Source organism: Podarcis erhardii, assembly GCF_964252035.2.
Source record: "Podarcis erhardii genome assembly, chromosome: 14".
In the NCBI taxonomy this organism is placed as follows: domain Eukaryota; kingdom Metazoa; phylum Chordata; class Lepidosauria; order Squamata; family Lacertidae; genus Podarcis; species Podarcis erhardii.
In genome coordinates, this window is record NC_138503.1 from 39,584,838 (window position 1) to 39,607,304 (window position 22,467).

At 44.4% G+C, this 22,467-nt stretch overlaps 1 protein-coding gene across 4 annotated transcripts in view; it reads right to left on the reverse strand.

Moving 5' to 3' along the window:
* The window catches only part of SNX29 (sorting nexin 29), a 226,228-nt gene that overhangs the window by 17,585 nt on the left and 186,176 nt on the right, over window positions 1-22,467 (reverse strand). Inside the window, exon 21 of one of the 4 annotated variants that reach the window (XM_081839689.1) lies at window positions 21,262-21,357. The exons of the other annotated variants lie outside the window; for them this stretch is intronic. Coding sequence (XP_081695815.1) covers window positions 21,279-21,357 — 79 coding nt within the window. The 3' untranslated portion in view covers window positions 21,262-21,278. Of the gene's footprint in view, window positions 1-21,261; window positions 21,358-22,467 lie in introns of those variants that run through there. 4 annotated transcript variants of the gene reach the window in all.

Genomic DNA, 22,467 nt, shown 5'->3' on the forward strand with positions numbered 1-22,467 from the left:
ATGCCCTTCTATTCTGAAGGCATCTCCAACCAATCACATTCATCTTGACAAATGACTGCTCCACAGATAGGATCTTATCAGGGGTGGGGAACCTGTGGAGCTTCAGATGTTACTGGACTCCAACTCCCATCAACCCAAGCCAACATGGCCAATGATTAGGGACGATGGGAAGGGGCAGCATCTGGAGGGTTACAGGTTCCCAACCGTTTCGCTTAAGTCCTGGCAATGACACAAATCAGTTCCTGAAATGCTTGAAGGTCTCCTGTGTAAAAGAAAAAGAAACACTCTACAGGGCGAGTTAAACTATTTAACTAAAAAAAAAAAGCTTCAAGCAGGGTCCTAACACAAAAAGTATGCGACACCTTCTAGTGGCAAAGTTATTTCAAAGAGCTGAAATAAGGAAAAGCAGCCTATTTTATTTCCTGTTGAGCTCAATGGATTAAATTTTCATAGGATGGACATGCCTCTCTCTCACACACACATCAAATTAGTCCAGCAAATGCTAGTAAAAGAAAATCACAAGAGAAAAGAGCTACATAGGTACAAATGCAATGTCCATGATGGACAAAGCCTAGCATAAGTTCAAGTCACATGTGTACAGAGAAACAAATTAGAGTCTTCAATTTTAATCACAAAGCTTAGGTTTTTATGAAAGTCACACGTGAGGAGCCTACTAAAGGGAAGCCTGCGATGATCAAAACGTGCTTTGATCATCCAGCACGTCCTTGAGGTCAAGCCAAATAAAAGTTGTTTCAGCTGTTTTACTGCACTAACCTCACAATGTGAACTGGGCTGGCATCAGCAAATACGTAAGACACTGGCAGAAAGCTATGTAAAAAGAGATCAGATCTCTATTGTATTCCAAGCTGAAAGCAGAAATGGAGGGGCGGCAGAAAGAGGGGAGAAGCTGGACTCTGTCCTGGTTTTAAGGACATTTTGACAATGCCATTCTGTTAAGCACAACTAGTATTCAGGGACATTGACCGAAAGAGGCCCTAGAAAAAACAGTGCTACTCATAGGCTTCTATTTGTCCAGTAGTGGCATGCGGACCATTTAAGGACTGCCTTCTAGCATCATTCTGTCCTTCTATAAGCCCCCCAGCCAAGGCTTAAGCCCTAGGTTCTGATGCCCACCTTCTCATGAGCAGGTGATCTTTCATTTTTGCTCTAAGGAAAGAAAGTGGAGAGTGGGTGGGTGATGGACTGGCAGTGGAACAGGACAAGGGGTGCTGTGCTTGTCAGAAGAGAAAAGGTTGCTCCAGGGTTGAGACCTGGAAGTCAAATTAAGCAGATATAACTGGTCCCACTTGCCTGAGACCACCACAGCTGCTCTGCAGATAGAGAGAGAGAGAGCTGTGTCAGTTGCAATGCTGATGCTAAAAGCAGCATAGTGCCTGAATGAGATGACAAGGCAGGCAGGCTTTGGAGCCAGGTCTTTCTTGCAGTGAAACCAGCTGCTCTCATCATCCTGTCATTTCCAATTTAAAGAGCCAGAAGAGAACATATACAACTGAAACGCTCTTGTGTTCTCTGTCTCCCCACTCTCCAGTCCTTTAAGTCCAGGAGAAAATCTGAGTGCATAGCCTTTCATTGCTATAAAGCAGGGGTGGCCCACCCCTGTCGCCCTATGGGTGTTGCTGGAACACAACACCCATCACCATTAATTATCATCATCATCATGACTGACCATCCACCATAGTAGCTAGGGAGGATGGGAGTTGGAGTCCAGCAAGTTTCCTGGGCCATGCTATAAATAGAAGTACAGTGGTACCTCGGGTTAAGTACTTAATTTGTTCCAGAGGTCCCTTCTTAACCTGAAACTGTTCTTAACCTGAAGCACTACTTTAGCTAATGGGGCCTCCCGCTGCCACCGCACCGCCAGAGCACAATTTCTGTTCTCATCCTGAAGCAAAGTTCTTAACCCGAGGTACTATTTCTGGGTTAGCGTTAGTGGAGTCTGTAACCTGAAGCGTATGTAACCTGAAGCGTATGTAACCCGAGGTACCACTGTATAATTGGGCATTAAATGGTAGACAGAGGCAGCAATGACAACACCCTGTAGTGGCAAAACTGAACAGGCAAGGTTTACAGCTGGTGAGCACAGGGTTTTATGGGTAAAGTGTGACTCTCTACCCTTTCAAGGCTTCTGCTTCCATCACAAGGGAATCCTGCATCTTCTTACGGGGCCAGAAAAATACAGCTGATAATGGGATGTTCAAGATAATCCATAAATAAATGGGACCACAGAGGAAAGGGAAGTAATATCCATCAACTTGGGAATATACATAGCATTTCACTGTTCACTTGGGAATAGGGATCACCTGAGACCTGATTCTTTTAACTAGGAAGTGCTAAGAGCTGAATTGGGGAGATTTTGCAGTCAAAGTATATGCTCTGTCACTGAGAACTCCTATACCACTTGGACAGCCATGGTATAGCAGTGCTTTAAAGAGATGAGTGTGGATGTTACCTACATTTCAAGGTAGGAAGAGATTGAATAATCAAGTATTCTGGATTAGATGGCACAAGGGTCCAACATGGGGTATTTGCCAAGAGAGACAGATAAATGCTGCTTTAAGACACATCACAATTAACACACACCTGCAAAATATCAGAGCTGAAACAGCCCACGGAAGAAATACCAACAGCACATTCCTGTCTTTATGTTTTGCTTTTATTACCAGAGAAGATGGAATGTGTGCTGAAATAATGTTGTTTATTTTATTAGGGAAAGTAAAGAATAGAGCAGTCATCAATAGCAAGGGAGAGCATCAGGCATTCCATTATCCTGGAGAAACACAGCTCCAGTTTTCAAACTTGCAAATATCAAACTAGAAATGAGTTTCATTATGTGGTACCGTATTTCTTTGTCGGCTTGCCCAAAATAATAAATCAGTGCAAGTGTGATTGCATCTATTTGTTTTCAGAGCATGTTGCCTTGTGCACTGGAACAATGTGACAACCAGGCTTATTAACTCCGCAGCCTGAAGGGCAGACAAGGTGACCATACGAGGCCAGGGCAAAGGGCCACAAGCTAATATTGTGTGAGTTATTTAATGTTGCAGGTAACTATTTAGCCTTGCAATATTGCATGAGACACCCTAGGGAAATGAAGATGAGAGGCAGTTTCCCTATACATATCTGGCAAGGAGCCTCGGTTGTAACTTGATCCACACACATAGAATTATTGAGCAGAGAAGCTTTCAGGGGTTTCTCCATGATAAATTATTGCTGATGCGACTGCAAGAGAAGTTTCATGTAACCCCCAAATGAAGGGTAGGGTTTTGAAATACTGGAAAAGAGTAATCCTTCTTCCATTTCAATGTCTTGCCAAGACACAGAGGTTTGTTTTTGTGTGTGTGTTTTGCAAAGTTTGTGTCTTTTCAGCTGAAATATCAACTGAATCATCTCTTTTCACAAGCGATGGCAACAAAATTTGTATTCAAGCTGCGGAAACTGGGGTGGTGGTGAGGAAGTTTCTGCCTGTGCTGTTTGGCATCTTTGACAGCATCTTGTTCTTCCCACGGGTGAGTCTGCAACAGCAACGGAAGACTGAGCAAATAGGAATCAAGATGAACTAATCTGGAGTATAGGAAACAGGTGTGTGCAGAACAAAATAAAAAAATTCCTTCCAGTAGCACCTTAAAGACCAACTAAGTTAGTTCTAGGTATGAGCTTTCGTGTGCATGCACACTTCTTCAGATACCATGCACACGAAAGCTCATACCTAGAACTAACTTAGTTGGTCTTTAAGGTGCTACTGGAAGGAATTTTTTTATTTTGTTTTGACTATGGCAGACCAACACGGCTACCTATCTATAGGTGTGTGCAGAATCACTCTCCTCCATGTTGACTACAGAAATGTGGGCTCTTGGGCAGAAGAGTGTTTGGTGAAGGTCTTGCCCTTCTTGATGAAAACTCGTGATGAATCATAATGTTGCCAAATACTGATAGATCGCAGGTGCAGAACCAAAGAATTGAATCTAACCAGGTTTTACTCAGAGTAAACCCAATTAAATGAATGGACCTAATTTAGTCCTGCTAATTAATTCAATGTGTCTGCTGTGAGTAAAGTAAGCATGGATGCAACCCAGAGCCACACATCTACAGCTGTGGGGTGGATGATATCCACTTGTATAAGTGAAGGAATTTCCTGTGTGCTGGGTGAATAGGAATATGGAGATATGCCCCAGACAAGTCCACAACCTTAGAAGATGGTTCTTGTTGCTTGATTCCAAGGCTGATAATGCTAACATCCAGAAATTCTATTTTTTCATTCTCTGGTTTAGCCGCTTGAGATCTCACATAGCTCTCACATCTTCCATTCTTCCTTTGTTGTTGTTTAGTTGTTTAGTCGTGTCTGACTCTTCGTGACCCCATGGACCAGAGCATGCCAGGCACTCCTGTCTTCCACTGTCTCCCGCAGTTTGGTGCAACTCGTGTTGGTAGCTTCGAGGACACTGTCCAACCATCTCGTCCTCTGTCATCCCCTTGTGCCCTCCATCTTTCCCAACATCAGGGTCTTTTCCAGGGAGTCTTCTCTTCTCATGAGGTGGCCAAAGTATTGGAGTCTCAGCTTCAGAATCTGTCCTTCCAGTGAGCACCCAGGGCTGATTTCCTTCAGAATGGAGAGGTTTGATCTTCTTGCAGTCCATGGGACTCTCAAGAGTCTCCTCCAGCACCATAATTCAAAAGCATCAATTCTTCAGAGATCAGGCTTCTTGATGGTCCAGCTCTCACTTCCATACATCACTACTGGGAAAACCATAGCTTTAACAATGTGAGCCTTTGTTGGCAAGGTGATGTCTCTGCTTTTTAAGATGCTGTCTAGGTTTGTCATTGCTTTTCTCCCAAGAAGCAGGCGTCTTTTAATTTCGTGGCTGCTGTCACCATCTGCAGTGATCATGGAGCCCAAGAAAGTAAAATCTCTCACTGCCTCCATTTCTTTCCCTTCTATTTGCCAGGAGGTGATGGGGCCAGTGGCCATGATCTTAATTTTTTTTGATGTTGAGCTTCAGACCATATTTTGTGCTCTCCTCTTTCACCCTCATTAAATTGTTCTTTAATTCCTCCTAACTCTTCCTTTAATCAGCCCAATCAGAAACTGTTTTTGAAAAATCTCCCAGAATCTAAAGTAAGGAAATTCCCTTATGCGAAGCCAGGACACTAAGCCAGAGCATTGGCCCACACAGATCAGGTAATGGTTTGCAAGTATCTGGGAAATGCCAGAGATTGAACCCAGCACCTTCTGCATGCAGTGTGCGATCTCCCTTTGAGCCATGGTTCTTGGGATTTGATATCTGTCAGTGCAGGAATATTCTATTTAAAAATAGAAACCCAAAGCCCTCTTGGACACATCTGACTTGTTGTGCAGTTCTTTGGATCCTGTCTAACAGAGGTGGATGCCTTGGTTAACTAACCTGGAATAAAAAGTGCCAATCAAATATATCCTGTATTACATGTTTGGGCCCTCAGTCCAAAGAGAAGACCACTTGGGAGGTGTGGCTGCTAATCTGGTATCCAGTCCCTAAATGACACAACCCCCCCACACCCCCATTATACTGCAAGGTGTTATTCTTCCGGTTTTATTATGTAATAGAAAAAGTAAATGTTTCACATTCTTTGAAGGACAATAAACTAGACGTTCAAATTATGTTAGAGCACAACAAGCTTGAGCTTGTGCAGTGGAGATTGTGATAAAGTATTTGATGTTATTTGGAATCACGATACGTGAACATTGTTTAACATATTAAAGAGCACTTATTAATTTTGAAAGTGTCTTGTGTTTCCATTAAGAGTGTTTGAAATCTTGCTGCTACGAATGTATTTAATGGACTCTGAAGGGCACCATAATGCAAAATGCCAGCTCTATTAAAATGTACTGCAGAATTAGGAAGCGAAAGGCCACAGATGCTTGTAGCAGGCAGATTAAGAACACCCATCACTGAGTGATGGATTCTGAAATTTTATTGGTGGCTGCCCAGAGTGAATAACATGCTGCTTTCAATATCAGAGACTGACAGCAGCCGGAAGATTTTCTTATAAAAGCTCAAATGAAAAGAAGCGAAGGTCCCCCCCCACGTTGTTTTTTAACCAATGGAAGAGCAAAATGGAGTATATTCACACATCACTTCTTCCACATCAAAAGTTGAGGAAGGCAAATGACATCTCCCTCATCGGAAGCCACCTGATACCTCATGGCAGATTTATGTCACCTTAGCATTTGGAAAGATGCATAAATATTCAAGACCTAATCCAGAGGGCGGCATTCCTAAATTAACAAGACAGTACTTAAGCAAAAGTGCATAACCATCTTGATTACTGTACCAGCCTGGCTTTGTCTTTTAAAAAAAAACCACCATCGCATTTTCTCCAGGCTCTTTGCTTTCCAGGAAAGCTCCCTTCTTCACCTGCCCTAAAAAGTAATTTGAAAGGGACACAAATGTTTCTGCTCCATCCCTTTTAAAAAAATAAAAAATCACCTGCATTTATTTTGCTTTACCAGGTAAGATGCCTGCCTGCCTGCCTCTCCGTCTCTCTCTCTCTCTCTCTCTCTCTCTCTCTCTCTCTCTCTCTCTCTCTCTCTCATCTTACCCAGTCTTACTCTAGTCTTACACAATCCTTTAAAAGCACCCTTCAAATTCTTCATAATGCTACCTCCAGAACAAAGCAGGAAACAGCTTGCTGTGAAAAGCACCACATTGCTTCCAAGAAATAGCCATGCTGTGTATCCCTTAGTCAGGCATAGTAGCAGTGCAGGGGCTGGGGGAATGTGGATTCCTATCAGCCTTAGAAAAAAATGGCCAGTGGTCAGGGATTATTGGTGTTGTAGTTCAGCAACACCTGGAGGGGGGCAAAGCTTCTCCACCCCTGATATATGAGGTGGTCCAAAGGCATTGCCTATGTCCACATTTTAATTTTTTTTAAAGAAGCCCCCTCCCCCCTTCTGCAGCTGCTTCAGGCTGTGGGAAGCTGTGATGGGCCACTGTGGGTCGCTGGTCCTTTGTTATTGTGCTTTGTCCTTTAGGTAGAGCCTGATCCATACCACCAAGCAGGGATGCGGGTGGTGCTGTGGTCTAAACCACTGAGCCTCTTGGGCTTGCCGATCAGAAGGTTGGCGGTTCAAATCCTCACGATGGGGTGAGCTCCCATTGCTCTGTCCCAGTTCCTGCCAAACTAGCAGTTCAAAAGCACACCAGCGCAAGCAGATGAGTAGGTACTGCTGTGGCAGGAAGGTAAATGGCATTTCCGTGCACTCTGGTTTCAGTCAGTGTATTCCGCTGCGCCAGAAGTGGTTTAGTCCTGCTGGCCACATGACCCAGAAAGCTGTCTGCGGACAAACACCGGCTCCCTCGGCCTGAAAGCGAGATGAACGCCACAACCCCACAGTCGCCTTTTGACTGAACTTAACCATCCAGCAGTCCTTTACCTTTCTTAACCACCAAGCCTCTTATTGTTGCTACAACATCAGGCTTCTACTTTAGTGAGAGCCACAATTTATCTACCTATAGCAGGCACGTCCAACAGGTAGGTCATGATCTACTGGTAGATCACTGGACATTTGTAGTAGCTCTTTCTGTTGGGATATCAAGCCTTTTATCAGAGGAACTGGCAACAATCGTAGGCACCCGGCTTGATTCCCTGATGACCTCCCTGGCTGCATTCCCCAGCAGGCGCAGGCAAGGTCTCGATCGGCGATTCCCCTTCTCAAACATGAGAAGAACACACCCCTCTTTCCTGCCCCCCCCCCCGGGCAGGGGAAAGAGATAGACAGAAACGTATTTACATGCCTTTATTTCTGTCTTTGCAGCATTACAAAAACATGACTGCTCTCTTCAAACTCCAGCAGCCAAGTGAACAAACACTTCCTGGATAGGAATAAACGGAAGAGCTCATATTACACTCTGAGCTAATTCTGGTGCTTTGCACTGTGAACTGACTGCCCCTCTGATTCCCACGGCAGTCCCAACATGTTTACTTTTCAAGCTAGCACTTTGCAGCTGCATTGCATCCATATCGTAACACTTTCTGCCCCCCCCCCCCGAAAAAGCTTTGGCTCCCCCCAAAAAAAGCTCAACAACTTTGCCTGTCAATAACAATGGGCAGATCATAGCCAGTATTTTTATAATGTGAGTAAATCACAGTCTCTTGGGAATTGGACGTGGCTGACCTATAGGAATGTGTCATTTATGTTTCATCTGTGACAAAAAGAAAAATTTATTTCCCAAAAAAAGCTGCTGCAGAGCATCAACATGACAAAAATTGGAGAACTCCACCTATTCCCATAGCTCACATTAACTTTGTCAAGTATTCCGTACCGCACTTCCTTCCACAATTTGGCAGGAGTGACGTTTTGTCCAAACCATGCTATAGCCTAAGGTTCTCCCAATAGACAATTGATATGGGGGGTGGAGTGTGTGACCTTTTACATATTCCCCATAACAAAACTAATTTTAAGATGCTGGGCTACCTCACAGCATATGTGAGGCAGCTGTGTGTGTTTGTGTACGCATAGAAATATCAATTTAAAGCACAAGCTCATTCCAAGCAACAGTGTACACGAAGCACTTAACTCATTTTGAACTTCTTCAATTAAATTTCCTCATTATAGCAAACTCCATAAACACATTCCTCAAGGGCAACTGAACTGATAGTGACATTTTAAGAGGTTTATTATAGCAAGAAGTATGCCTGTACAAGAGAAGTGCCTGGGTTATTGTTGAAAATGGATTACATAATTGTGCAGTGGCAAATCTGCTTGTGAATTCCAAATTCAATCCACAGGGATGCTTGGTTGTATTGGACAGTGACTGGAAGAGACACTTTGAAAGTACCCCATTGGTATTGTTTACATTTTGCTTGTTTAAGTTGAAAGGAAGCCCACTCCAAGTGGAGGTGACATAGCTCATTTTCTGCAAGCAAAAGAAGTCCAGCCCACCGTCCAATCTCTCCAGTTAAAAGCATGCAGGTAGCAGGCATAGGAAAGACCCACATGAGACCATGGGAAGCTACTGCCAATCAAGGTATTCACATCAGAGCAATACTGTGGCCAGGCTGTGTACAGCAGCCAGGAGCAGCCCAACCACGAGGCAAGGCAAGGCAACCACTTCAGGCAGCAGAAACCAGAGAGGCAGCAGATTACAATGTAGATCTTTATTTCCCCACCCCTTGTTCCTGATATAGTTCTTCACCCACCCCTTCTTTCCCAGAGAGGAGGGAGGGACACCATTTTGGGGTTTGCCTCAGGTGCCAAAATGACTTGGGCCAATTAGAGGGGAAATATAGCTCCCCCGGATGCGGGTGGCGCTGTGGGTTAAACCACAGAGCCTAGGACTTGCTGATCAGAAGGTCGGCGGTTCGAATCCCCGCGACAGAGTGAGCTCCCGTTGCTCGGTCCCTGCTCCTGCCAACCTAGCAGTTCGAAAGCACGCCAGTGCAAGTAGATAAATAGGTACTACTGCGGTGGGAAGGTAAATGGCGTTTCAGTGCGCTGCTCTGGTTCGCCAGAAGCGGCTTAGTCATGCTGGCCACATGCATGCCAGCTCCCTCGGCCAATAAAGCGAGATGAGCACCGCAACCCCAGACTCGGTCACGAGTGGACCTAATGGTCAGGGGTCCCTTTACCTTTATATCTCCACCAATTTCTGGATGCTACGACAAGATCTGAACCACACTGTACTTGCAGCCACATTATCCTTACCCAAGGATTCCGGAAGGCTTTCAGCCACACAATTCTACTGAAAGGTGAGCATTCTGCAGCACATGTCAAGATCTAGAAGGTTTTAGCCTTTGATTTAATCAATGGATCAGCCCCGTTCAGTTGCTGTGCCTTGAAGAAGAAGTGTTAACATAAAATTGGAATGCTCGGGTCCCTAGCACCCCTGACCCCACCCAAGTAGACCTCAGGTTTCCTGTGATGAATACAGAAGGTCTGGAAGAGGCTTCTACCTGTGTTTGCTCAAATGTGGGGAGAATGCTCTGTGCAATCCGAAACTCTGCTTTCTCAAGGTTCTTGATCCTTTCGGGGGGTTCTAGGTAAAGGTAAAGGGACCCCCAACCATTAGGTCCAGTCGTGGCCGACTCTGGGGTTGCAGCGCTCATCTCGCTTTATTGGCCGAAGGAGCCGGCGTATAGCTTCCGGGTCATGTGGCAAGGATGACTAAGCTGCTTCTGGCGACCAGAGCAGCGCACAGAAACACTGTTTACCTTCCTGCTGGAGCAGTACCTATTTATCTACTTGCACTGGTGTGCTTTTGAACTGCTAGGTTGGCAGGAGCTGGGACTGAGCAACGGGAGCTCACCCCATCGCGGGAATTCGAACCGCCGACCTTCTGATCAGCAAGTCCTAGGCTCTGTGGTTTAACCCACAGCACCACCCGTGTCCCTTCTACTCCCGCGGGGGTTCTACTCATGTTAAAATGAACATGGTTGGGTAGTTCTCTTCAGACGTTGCGAATCCTGGAACCTTAAGAGGGGAATGAGTAGCTGTTTGGATGTCCCTCTTCAAAGTTCAGGTCATTGTGTGGCCCTGGTCAAGCCACTCAGCCTCAAACCCCTATCTCTTTCACGTGGTCTACCTAACAGGGTATTCTAAGGTTTACTAAGTGTCATGTACAGATGGGAGAAGCGCTGCAAAAATGCTTATATAACAAAGAACAATTGTCATTCCAGGTACAGCAGCAAGTTACTGGGGGAAAGCGGATTAAATTCTGTTCAAAATCAGTATTGCTTTATTTTATTTTTTTTGCTTCCGCTTTTTTTTTTTTTTTTTTAGTAAAATGCTAACAGCAGCATTCTGGATACTTTCTTAAGGCACTCTCCTGTGAGACTATTTCTAACTGTGACTTTTTCTTCCCTAAAATAACAGATGCCTTCCAGGTCTGTTGTAGTTCTTGAAACTAAATTTGACATCTTCTACGCAATAAGGTAAAAGTTGGGAAGTAATGCCAATTCTCTCTTCTGCTCCATAGTCCCAGCCAGTGTTAAAATTATTCTTGGCTGGTATTTGTTCAACAATTGCAGATTAGTTACTCAGGGTGAAAAAATATATATTAAGGTAACAGGGTTATCTTAGGCCTCAGCTAATGAAGATACTAGGCTATTCTGGAAGGCATTTATAATAATTAAAACCTCAATATTCTCTAGGAACTAATTTACTGTAATAACCATTCCCTTTCCACCTTGGTTAAATGTGCTTGGCTTTATTGTTAACTTAAGGGCTCCCCTGAAGTTTTGGGGAGAATATTCAATAACTTTAATGGACTTTGGATTAACTTTCTAATTAACCCTAAAGGAGAAAGTTCATTTTGCATGTTTTGGTTTTTATAAACTGAGGAATCTTACCATGAGAAATCAGGAATCCTCAAAAGATTGACTCTGCTGTACATTCACTCAACACAGTGGGAGCCACTGCTAAAGTGAATGGAAAGAGCAGTTTGGTCCTTGTTCTTGGAAATCTTATTTCAAAACAATTGCATCTGTTGTTGTTGTTTTAAAAAAAGATTTACAGCAGTATTTGCTATTAAGTCCTACGTAGAAGGTCCTAGTATCAATATAACTGGACCAATTATTTACACAGCACATAGCTTAGCTAGGGAACTCGGTCCCACAAGAGGCAGGGATGGCCACCAACTTTGTTGTTGTTGTTGTTGTTGTTGTTGTTTAGTTGTTTAGTCGTGTCCGACTCTTTGTGACCCCCTGGACCAGAGCACGCCAGGCACTCCTGTCTTCCACTGCCTCCCGCAGTTTGGTCAAGCTCATGTTGGTAGCTTTGGGAACACTATCCAACCATCTCGTCCTCTGTCATCCCCTTCTCCTTGTGCCCTCCATTTTTCCCAACATCAGGGTCTTTTCCAGGAAGTCTTCTCTTCTCATGAGGTGGCCAAAGTATTGGAGCCTCAGCTTCAGGATCTGTCCTTCCAGTGAGCACTCAAGGCTGATTTCCTTCAGAATGGAGAGGTTTGATCTTCTTGCAGTCCATAGGACTCTCAAGAGTCACATCCAGACCATAATTCAAAAGGCCACCACCAACTTGGTTAGCTTTAAAAGAGGATTAGGCAATCTCAAGGAGGACGAGGCTTTCAATGGCCACTAACCAAGATGGTTATGTTCTACCTTCACTGCCAGAGGCATTATGCCTCTGAATACCAGTTGCTGAGAATTGCATGTGGGGAGAGCACTGTTGCACTCAGTCTTCCCCAGACATCTGGTTGGTCAAGTGAGAACTAGACAGGCAGTTGTCCTGATCCAGCAGGTCCCCTCTCCCCACTGAAATTAGTTTTGAAAGAAGCAGTCTATTGTAACTTACATAACAGTTCACAGCGTGCGCTTGGGTTGAAGTGAAGTGCCCAGGGCAGTTTCACCAATCTGCCAATATGCTTACAAACTCCAAAAGGTCTGGCAGGGCTCTTATTGTGTTCTTAATTATCAGTCCTTTCCCCAACTAAGAATAAGCAAAAAAATTAAACACACACAACCACCTATGGCTTTATAAAGCATACTGTGCACGAAGGCTGGTCACTCCTGCTTTGCTCCCCCCTCCCCCATGCTTCCCCCAACAGGCATAGCACGATGTCCGAACCTAGGATGACGGTTTGTTTGTTTTCCTACCAAGTCAAGACCACCAGCCCGACTTAAGTCAAACTTTACTGGTGGCTCAGGAATCCTAGCTGGTCAGAAAGAAACAGAGCACTTTTTCAGGTTCAGGCTTCATGCTAAGTGGGCAGTGGGAGATGACCACACCGTATGCTTTATGAAGCAAAATTTCTTGGATTATTGCTATGTACAAACACAGCAGCCACTCCACAGGAAAGACAATTGGTCATTCCACCAAGTGTAATATTTTGCTCCTTCCTTCCCTTAGGATGCTGCCTTAAATTGAGTCAATCGCTGGTCCATCTTCCTGGATATTGCATACAGAGACTGGCAGTAACTGGCCAGGGTTTCAGGCTGGGTTCCCTCCCAGCCCCACCTAGAGGTTCTGGGGACTGAACCTAGGACCTGCATGCAAAGTGGATGCTCTATCAATTCATGGCCATGGGGAATTATGATGCACAGCAAAAGTTTGCACTGGAGCACGTAGATCTATGTGTTCGTCTCCCTCGCAATTTTTAAATGACCAGTGGCTTCCATTTCACATTTATTCTAACAGCAGGAGCACATCAAACTTGTGTGAAATGCCCACAAGCTGAGGTCGATGATTAAAGTAAGCTGACTTCCACTATTGATGCTACCTGAATGTAGCCTCCATGGTACTCATTCAGGTAAAAGGGCATACTATACCCTATATTCTGGATTAATTAACTGAGAGAGCAATCCTATGTATGTCTACACAGAAGCAAGCCTCACTGCAGAATCTCTTCCTTAGGCAAGTGTCCATGGGACTGCTGGCCATTTTTATTGGCCAGGGAATTCAAAGACTCGACGCACAGAAATTTGCCTTATATCCAGTCAAAACATTGGTCCTTACCATTAAGCTCTGTATTGTCTATTGCAGATATTAATATTTTGCAGCTTGAAGCAACTGGATGCATAAAAACGGATACCTTTTGGAATAAAAATTGTCCAGACCCATAATTATTATTCAGAGCTTTACTAATCAGAATGTCTTCAAAGAAAAACGGTAGAAAAACAATGAATGATACATCCAAATAATTCCATACAATCATGTGCATGTCCAGCACAGGCTCAGCTTCTTACAAAATATGAAATACTCCAAACAAATCTAAAATCACAGTGCTCTCTCTCTCTCTCCAGCCTCCATTAGAGCTTGGAGACTGTCTTCCCTTTAGGAGAGACCTCATTATCACATCCTTTGGCTGCTTGAGAACAAAGACTCCAACTCACACAAAATGGAGGCAACCATATGCATAGAATACAATCCTATTTGAAGAAGTGTACATGCACACGAAAGCTCATACCTAGAGCAAACTTAGTTGGTCTCGAAGGTGCTACTGGACAATTGTTTTTAATTTTTTATTATATATTTCTACTATGTCTTTCATCTGATCTAAGTCAGGCACATGGCAGAGAAGAGAGCATTCACAGTTAATCACCAACCTACTACACACTTGGAGAGCTCTTCTTTAGCTTCGATGGAAATTCCCAGTTTAACCCTTAGTAATCTACATACAGGCATTACAGTGCCAATTAAACCATTATACTTAACATTGTCTACACTGACTCACAGTGTCTCTTCGGGGGATCTCCAGGCAGGATGAGAAATGTCCCTGTCTGAAACCCTGGAGAACCAATGCCTGTCAGCATAGATAATACTTTTTTTTTAATAAATATTTATTAAAGTTTTTAAATATAAATGCACAAATAATAAACAATCTTACTTCTATCACAGACATAATTTCATCACTTCTTTGGACTCCCTCGCGTCTCCCGCTCCCATTTACATCGTTAAAAGTTTTTTCCAAACAAATTATCAACTTGTTTACAATCTCATGTCCACTCATTCAAATATAATCTAGCACTTCTTCCAAAAAAATTTATATTTTCTTTAGTCTCACTTATCATCAAATTTCAAATCTAATTTAGTGGTGGCCAATTTTTTATAATCTAGCATAGATAATACTGACCTGGATGGACCAAAGGTCTGACTCGGTATAAGGAAACTTCCTATGTTTCTATGTAGGCAGCAGGTATTTATTTTAAGAGATGGGACTGAGCTGGTAGAGGTTAATTTTAGTTCCGATGTTGTGCTTCTAATATCTTGCGGATATTCTAGAGTTGCATTTTAGCTGTTAGTTACTACCACCCTGAGCTCTCGAGGTGGGTTCAGCTATGGGTGCTAGTAAATCAATATCAGGATAAAGAGGGGCTTGCGCTCAAAATGCACCTTCATAGCATCCTTTATCCTCTTTATCCTCCACCAAGACAAGCAATGCATTATCAGGGTTCAGGAACACATTCTAACAATACAACAACATCTGGGGTATGAAGCAAGGCCCAAGAGGAGTATTGCTGGGGAGGATTCCAAGGGCCAGAGGGAGGAGGCTGGATGGCCCTCAGACCTGAGGTTTCCCCACCCCTTTCTCTAAAGCCTTAGCACCCCTGTGGTGACGTAGAGATAATAATAGCGGTCTACCTTATAAGATTGTCCTCACTGCACAGCTAACATCGCAAAATGTTCCAAGAGCTTCAGAAAAGCCTTTCTATTAGCTGTTAATCACTTGTGATGGCCTGGGAATCCAATTCAGAGGCTGAACCGGAGGAACCCCAGCCTGCACAGGAGTCCCCGCCTCCAGGGCCGGCTGAGCTGGGGCAGGGCCTTGGATCTGAAGTGCTTGCACCTGTGCCGGATCCTCAGGAGCAGACACCAGGTGATTCCACTCTGGCTCCGGAAGTGATTGAGGACACAGTGCCTACAGGTGTGCCTCTCCCAGTCCTGTCAGGGGAAGGTGAGTCTCCCCCTGGGTCCAGTAACCCTCCAGTTTCTCCTGAGCTGCAGAGGCTCAGGGCAGAGAGGCGGAGGGAACTGGTTTCTCCCAGGAGGAGTGCTCGCCTTAAGGCCAGGAGAGGCGGGTCTCCTGGGGGCCGGGAGCGCCCCTGGCCTCAGAGAAGATAAAGGCCAGTCAGCCCGGTCCCAGGTTGTGGGAGCAACGTCGTTGAATACCTGCTTCTGCCCGGACCCAGACCTGTCCTTCCAGAGTTCCTGTCCCCGCCCGGCTTCCTGCTTCGAACCCCGCCTCGCTCTTTGTGAACTGTTTCCAGACTCGTGACCCAGGACCGGACTTTGACCATGCCAACGGCAACCTTCCCCCCGGGACCAGCACATCACTACCCTTTAGTCTATCACACAGAGAGCAAAAATAAAAAATAATCTAACAGCAGAAATGTGCAGATCACCTTTCAAGGAAGGAAGGAAAACTCTCAGGTAGATAAATGTAAAAATGTAAAAGGGGGGGGGGGACCACAAACAACAAACAGACAGAGCAGCCCCTTCCAGGGCATTTCAGGTCTTAATCAAATCAAGTGAAAAACAGAAGAGGAACCTGCGACCACTTTTCTCTCCCTTTTGTCATCGGAAATGAACACCTGCCCCCCCCCATTATTGGCTAGGAAGCCCATTCCTCGCTAATAGATTTCAAGGGCCACCTGTTACCATAGCAGACCAGCAGCATGTCAGAAGCGTTCCATTTTAAAACAGGGAAGACAGAGGAGGAGAGCATGGCCGCTGCTCGTTGCCAAGGAAACGAGATCACTGCAGGAAGGACCCCAAACTTCAAGTGGTTTACATGTTCTACTTTTGAGAGAAACGTTAACCTGTTCCTAGGCTGCTGTTGCTGCTGGTGGTGGCGGCCGGAGGGGGGGTGGGGGTGGCGAGGTTACATTTGCTACAGAGAGACAGCCTGTGTCCTTTAAAAAAATCTTGCCCCCACTACTACCAAAGCAGGGAAGTGGAGACTGCAGGTGCTTTTAAGACAACCAGGACAACCACAAAAGCAATTTGGGGTTTGAGGGGATGTATAATGTACAAGGAACGCAGGTGGTGCTGTGGGTTAAACCACAGAGCCTAGGACTCGCCAATCAGAAGGTCGGTGGTTCGAATCCCCGCGACCCCTGCTCCTGCCAACCTAGCAGTTTGAAAGCAAAGTGCAAGTAGATAAATAGGTACCGCTCCAGCGGGAAGGTAAACAGCGTTTCCGTGCGCTGCTCTGGTTCACCAGAAGTGGCTTAGTCATGCTGGCCACATGACCCGGAAGCTGTATGCCGGCTCCCTCAGCCAATAAAGCGAGATGAGCGCCGCAACCCCAGAGTAGGCCATGACTGGACCTAATGGTCAGGGGTCTCTTTACCATTACTTTTATAATGTTATACACAAGTGTATTTTTCTAGAAAAAGAGGTGCCGGAACTAACCATGAAAGCCTCCCTTGCTTTAATGGCAATGGCGCCTAGCTGAGAGGTGCCACAACTGAGTTTTGGTGAGTCCTGGTTGAAAAAAAGCCCTGATTATATTATTATAAACCCCTCCCAGTTGTAGTTTTCATTAGACAACTGGTTGGCCACTGTGAGAACAGGGTGCTGGATTTGATGGGCATGTTTGGTCCCTTGGGAACTGGTCTGGGGAGAGGAGGGCTGCCCCTTTTTCGTAAAAACTTTTTTGTACTTTTGTATACCTTGGAATTCACCCAAGTCACACATACTGGTATGTTCTTCACTGTCAGCTCCTGCTGGGCTCCAGTCTTGTCTGCATGGAGGCACTGAGATTATTATTACTGATTGCTGCATTGCATTTACACATTGCATTTCTGCTAAGTTTTACTGTTTTAAAATACTGAAACAACTACATGAACAAATGAAACATGGGCCCTGTGAGGGGAAAGGGGCAGATCGACCATTTGCTTGCCTTCCTTCCTTCCTTCCTTCCTTCCTTCCTTCCTTCCTTCCTTCCTTCCTTCCTTCCCCATCTCCTTTTTCCCCATAGGGCAGTTTTAGTTCATTCTTAGAGGGAGCGATCCTGCTGCCTGCCATAGACCATGGCCAGATTCTGCTTGTCCTGACTTCAAACTATTGCTCTCGCCAAAGTTGTCAGCTGCAGAGCTCGCAAGGGCTGCTATAATTTCAGGAGTTCCACGGAAAGGGAAACCCACCAGTGTGGATGGGATGAAAGATCACCCTGGAAAAATTCTGCCTTCTATGCAACACTTAAAACCAAAGCTCTGTAGCTGGGAGCTCCAGCTGTAACAATCCTGCTGTTATTTATTTCTTATCTCTCTCCAGAGGAATGAAAAGCCACCATCAATACTCCAGATATATTTCTAAACACAACCTGCCTTCCACTGTCTCAGTTTTGCGCCAATAGTTTTAAATTCAGAAAATGTCAGCGTGACCTGGCTTTTATTTATTTATTTTTGCCTAAGAGGATGTTCAGTGAGTATTTCTCGCCTAAACGGCAACTGTAAACTCTGATAAGACCCTCTATGCAGCTGACTCTATGCAACGCTCACTTCAAATACTGTAAAGCGCTAAATTATTCCACCTCATGAGCCTCGATAAAGGTAGCTTTGCATTACAAAGGAGTACTGGTGGAATTTGCTTCCTGGTAATAGATTCATAAATACCCATGATTTATCTATTTGCAAGGATTGCTGAACAATTCTCAGCAATTAACTCCGCTGAGCAATGCCTTATTGCTCTTATTTAGATGCTAATCTCATTTAAGAGCCATGCCATTGGAAAGCTAAGCCGATTTCAGCTTTATAGGCAAGATTTAATATCAAGTTGGGATTTCATAATACCCCGCAATCTTACAAAGCAGCAATATGGCACGCCTGTTCTATGGAACGCCACCAAGATCCTGATATTCTCTTATAGACCCTGTCATCAAGGCACTTCAAACTCGGAATAAAGGACATACCCCGGGGGAAAACAATTGCACAAAATAAAGGTAAAACAACTTGTTTCAGTCTTATTTATTTTTGGACTCTAGCACAGCAGTGGCTTGAATAAATTTGGTGGGACAAGCTCTGTGGATTCATTTCCAAATACATTCTGCACTCTATGATTTGCTACAAATGAAAGCTGTCAAGCTGATGCCGCGTAAACTCTGCAGAGGCAGTGGAGAAGGCAAACACACATTCCCTTCGCCTAGCAGACTGAAGTGCCCTAGACTACCACCGAAAAGTCCAGCAATCAGAACCTCGGAGCTGAATAGCTGCCACCTCTTTTTAAATTATCAATACATCTGTTTTGCTCTATTGTGATCTGCATACATTGCACATCACCCTGGAAACCGATCTGCATAGAAATGCCTTAAATAAATAAAAGCACATTTCCTCCCCATAGTTTGCATGTCCTCTGCCTGAAACACCTTGACAGCCGACACAGACAACACTGAGCTAGATCAGGTGTGGGGAATCTTTGCCCCTCCAGATGCTGGTGAAGTACAACTCACATCAGTTGGTTAGAACGGGTGCTGATAAACACCCAGGTTTGATCCCTGTATGGGGCAGCTGCCCATTCCTGCGTTGCAGGGAGTTGGAAAAGATTATCCTCAGGCTCCCTTCCAAATCTACAATTACAGTGGTACCTTGGGTTAAGAACTTAATTCGTTCTGGAGGTCTGTTCTTAACCTGAAACTGTTCTTTGTTTTTGTTTTTGTTAGAGTATTTATTAATTTTCCAACAAAAAACATCCAATTAACATATCAAATCACAATCTGAAAAAAAAAAAATCCAATTGTCTTCCAAATTATAAGCTTAATTTTGCAACTTCCCACGGTATGAATTCCAAAGCATTTCCAAATCTCAGTCCTGCCTCTCATCTCTCATCGATGTTTTCATAATTCCATATCAGGATTTTATCAACCTGAAACTGTTCTTAACCTGAAGCACCACTTTAGCTAATGGGGCCTCCGGCTGCCTCTGTGCCGCCGCTGCATGATTTCTGTTCTCATCCTGAAGCAAAGTTCTTAACCTGAGGTACTATTTCTGGGTTAGCGGAGTCTGTAACCTGAAGCATATGTAACCTGAAGCGTATGTAACCCGAGGTACCACTGTATATAACTCCATGACTTTATCATCCATGGCCACTGCCCATTGCTGGGGCTGATGCGAGTTGTATTTCACCAACATCTGGAAGGCCAAACATTCTCTACCCCTGAGCTAAATGGACCAATAGTCTGACTCAGCATCCTAGGTTCCTAACCAATTATCTAGAAGAATGTGTGGGGTCTCCCTCACCCGAAAGTCTTCAAACCAAGCCTCAGTGATCTGTCAGAAATGTTCGGGCTCCAACTTTCCTGCATCAAGCAGAAGGTTAGACACCAGCCAGACCCTCTCCAATTCCAAAGGACTCCCTACGAAATCCAGAAAGCACCAGAGAAGAATGGATGAGCAAGAAAATGGATTATGCAGAACTTGCAAAGCTAACAGGAAAAAATTAAGGGAATCTAATGATGAGTGTTTTAGGCAAGAATGGATGTTTTTTGGGGAGCTACTTAAATGTTATAGTATGCTGAACTCACAAGCACGATTTGAGCAATGAGCAACAGAGGTAATTAGATTATAATGTTGTGGTTATGATTTAACATTTAACAGACAGAAGACAGGGTGCTGCAGAAGGGGAGAAACAACAACTCCATGGAAAATGGGGTGGGAAGTCAACAAAAATGAGAGAGAAAATGTAATTGTGTATTGATTGTATATGTTAAAAAATGTTGAAATTTACCGGTAACTAAATATAATTTTTAATAAAAAATCCAGAAAGCAGCACAGAAGGAGGGGAATGAGCAGAACAGGAGCTCTCTAAGGTGGCACTCGCAAGCTTACCTTAAGTCCTGGAAACAATTGCTATACTGTATAAAGGTAAAGGTAAAGGGACCCCTGACCATTAGGTCCAGTCGTGACCGACTCTGGGGTTGCGGCACTCATCTCACTTTATTGGCCAAGGGAGCCGGCGTACAGCTTCCAGGTCATGTGGCCAGCATGACTAAGCTGCTTCTGGAGAACCAGAGCAGCGCACAGAAACGCCGTTTACCTTCCTGCTGGAGCGGTATCTATTTATCTACTTGCACTGGTGTGCTTTTGAACTGCTAGGTTGGCAGGAGCAGGGACCGAGCAACGGGAGCTCACCCCGTCACGGGGATTCGAACCACCGACCTTCTGATTGGCAAGTCCTAGGCTCTGTGGTTTAACCAACAGCGCCACCCGCGTCCCTTGCTATACTGTATAGATAATGATAATAAAGTTCTCACCTTTGGCTATGCAGCAAGTTCAAAAGGGGACAAATGGCTAGTAGCCACTGATAGCCCTCTGCTCCATGCTTTGCAAATTCCCAAGCCTGAGACCATGCTTTTTCTCCTTTCAAAAGATGGGGTGCGATAAGGAATTGGGAGAAGAGCAGGAGACGCAACAAAAAAAATCTCACACTTGGCAGCTCAAGCACTTCCCCTGCAGTGTTCACAGTCTCCTGCCAGCATGAGAAGGAAGGAAAACACACCCCACCCGTGACATTCAGTAGCATTACCAAACATAAGTTTAGGTGCCCTGCAGCAATCCATTCTTTCCGTTTTTTAAATGCTTCTTCCAGCAGCTCCTGGAATCAAGGCTGCCCTGAAGGCTTGGAGAATTCACCAGAACAAGCATAAGGCTGTAGCAGCAGCTATGAAAACTGGGCCTTCCCATTGTGTCTTGGAAGCAGATGGTGGAGCTCCTTAGCTGCCTGCACTGGTGCCAGAATCCACCCACACCCATGTTGAAACATGGAGACATTCCCCCCCGTCAAGTGCCGTTTAATAAGCTGGCAAAAAAAATATATTAAAATATTTTTAAAGTTTAAAAATATACTTACGATTTAGCAATACTATATCTATATCTCCATCTCTATCTCTATATATGGCTCTGTCCCTGTGGAGAGGAGGTGATAGAATATTTGGCTGATGTGCTTTTTGCCTGTAATTTCTATAAAAATGACCAATTCAGATTGGTGAATCCGATTCTCTCAACATTTCCAAGGCAGGACTTCCAAATGGTATCTGGCCTACGCTTTGGCAGATTCAAGAAATTTTTAAACTGAGACTGTTGCTAGATTTCTCTTTCCGGCTGCACAAATCTTCCCTGAAGAAGGCTATCCTGTCTGGCTGCTGTTCTCCTGCATTGTGATTTCTAATGTGGTTATGGTATCCCCCCCCCCCCCCGACTCACTCTTAACTTTCCCATTTTAAGGTGCTGTGTTCTATATCTTATTTGAGACATATTTTAGATATTCCTGATACTTTATATAGTGGTACCTCGGGTTAAGAACTTAATTCGTTCTGGAGGTCCATTCTGAACCTGAAACTGTTCTTAACCTGAGGTACCACTTTAGCTAATGGGGCCTCCCGCTGCCGCCACGTGATTTCTGTTCTCATCCTGAAGCAAAGTTCTTAACCCGAGGTACTATTTCTGGGTTAGAGGAGTCTGTAACCTGAAGCGTCTGTAACCTGAAGCATCTGTAACCCAAGGTACCACTATATATTGCAGCATATTTTGTATGTTACGATATTGTTGGCTTTATTTTGTTCAAGTCTATGACTGCATAATAAATGATCTATATTTAAAGAATCATGGGGTTATGGAATTGTAGAGTTGGAAGGGACCCCAAGGGTCATCTAGCCCAACCCTCTGCAATGCAACTAAATCTCAACTAAAGCATCCACGACAGATGATCATTCAACTTCTACTTTAAAACCTCCAATGAAGTCCATTGAGTCCACCACCTTCCGAGGGAGTCCAGGCCACTATCAAACAACTCTTACCATCAGAAACTTCTTCCTGATGTTTAGTTGGAATCTCCTTGTAACTTAAATCCACTGGAAGAAAGCAAACTTTCTCCATCTTCTGAGTGACAGCTCTATAGGTATTTGAAGATGACTATCATATCTCCTCTTACTCAGGCTAAACATATCCAGCTCCCTCAACTGTTCCTCATAAGGCTCATAAGACCACTGAGCATTTTTGTTGCCTTCTTCTGCACAC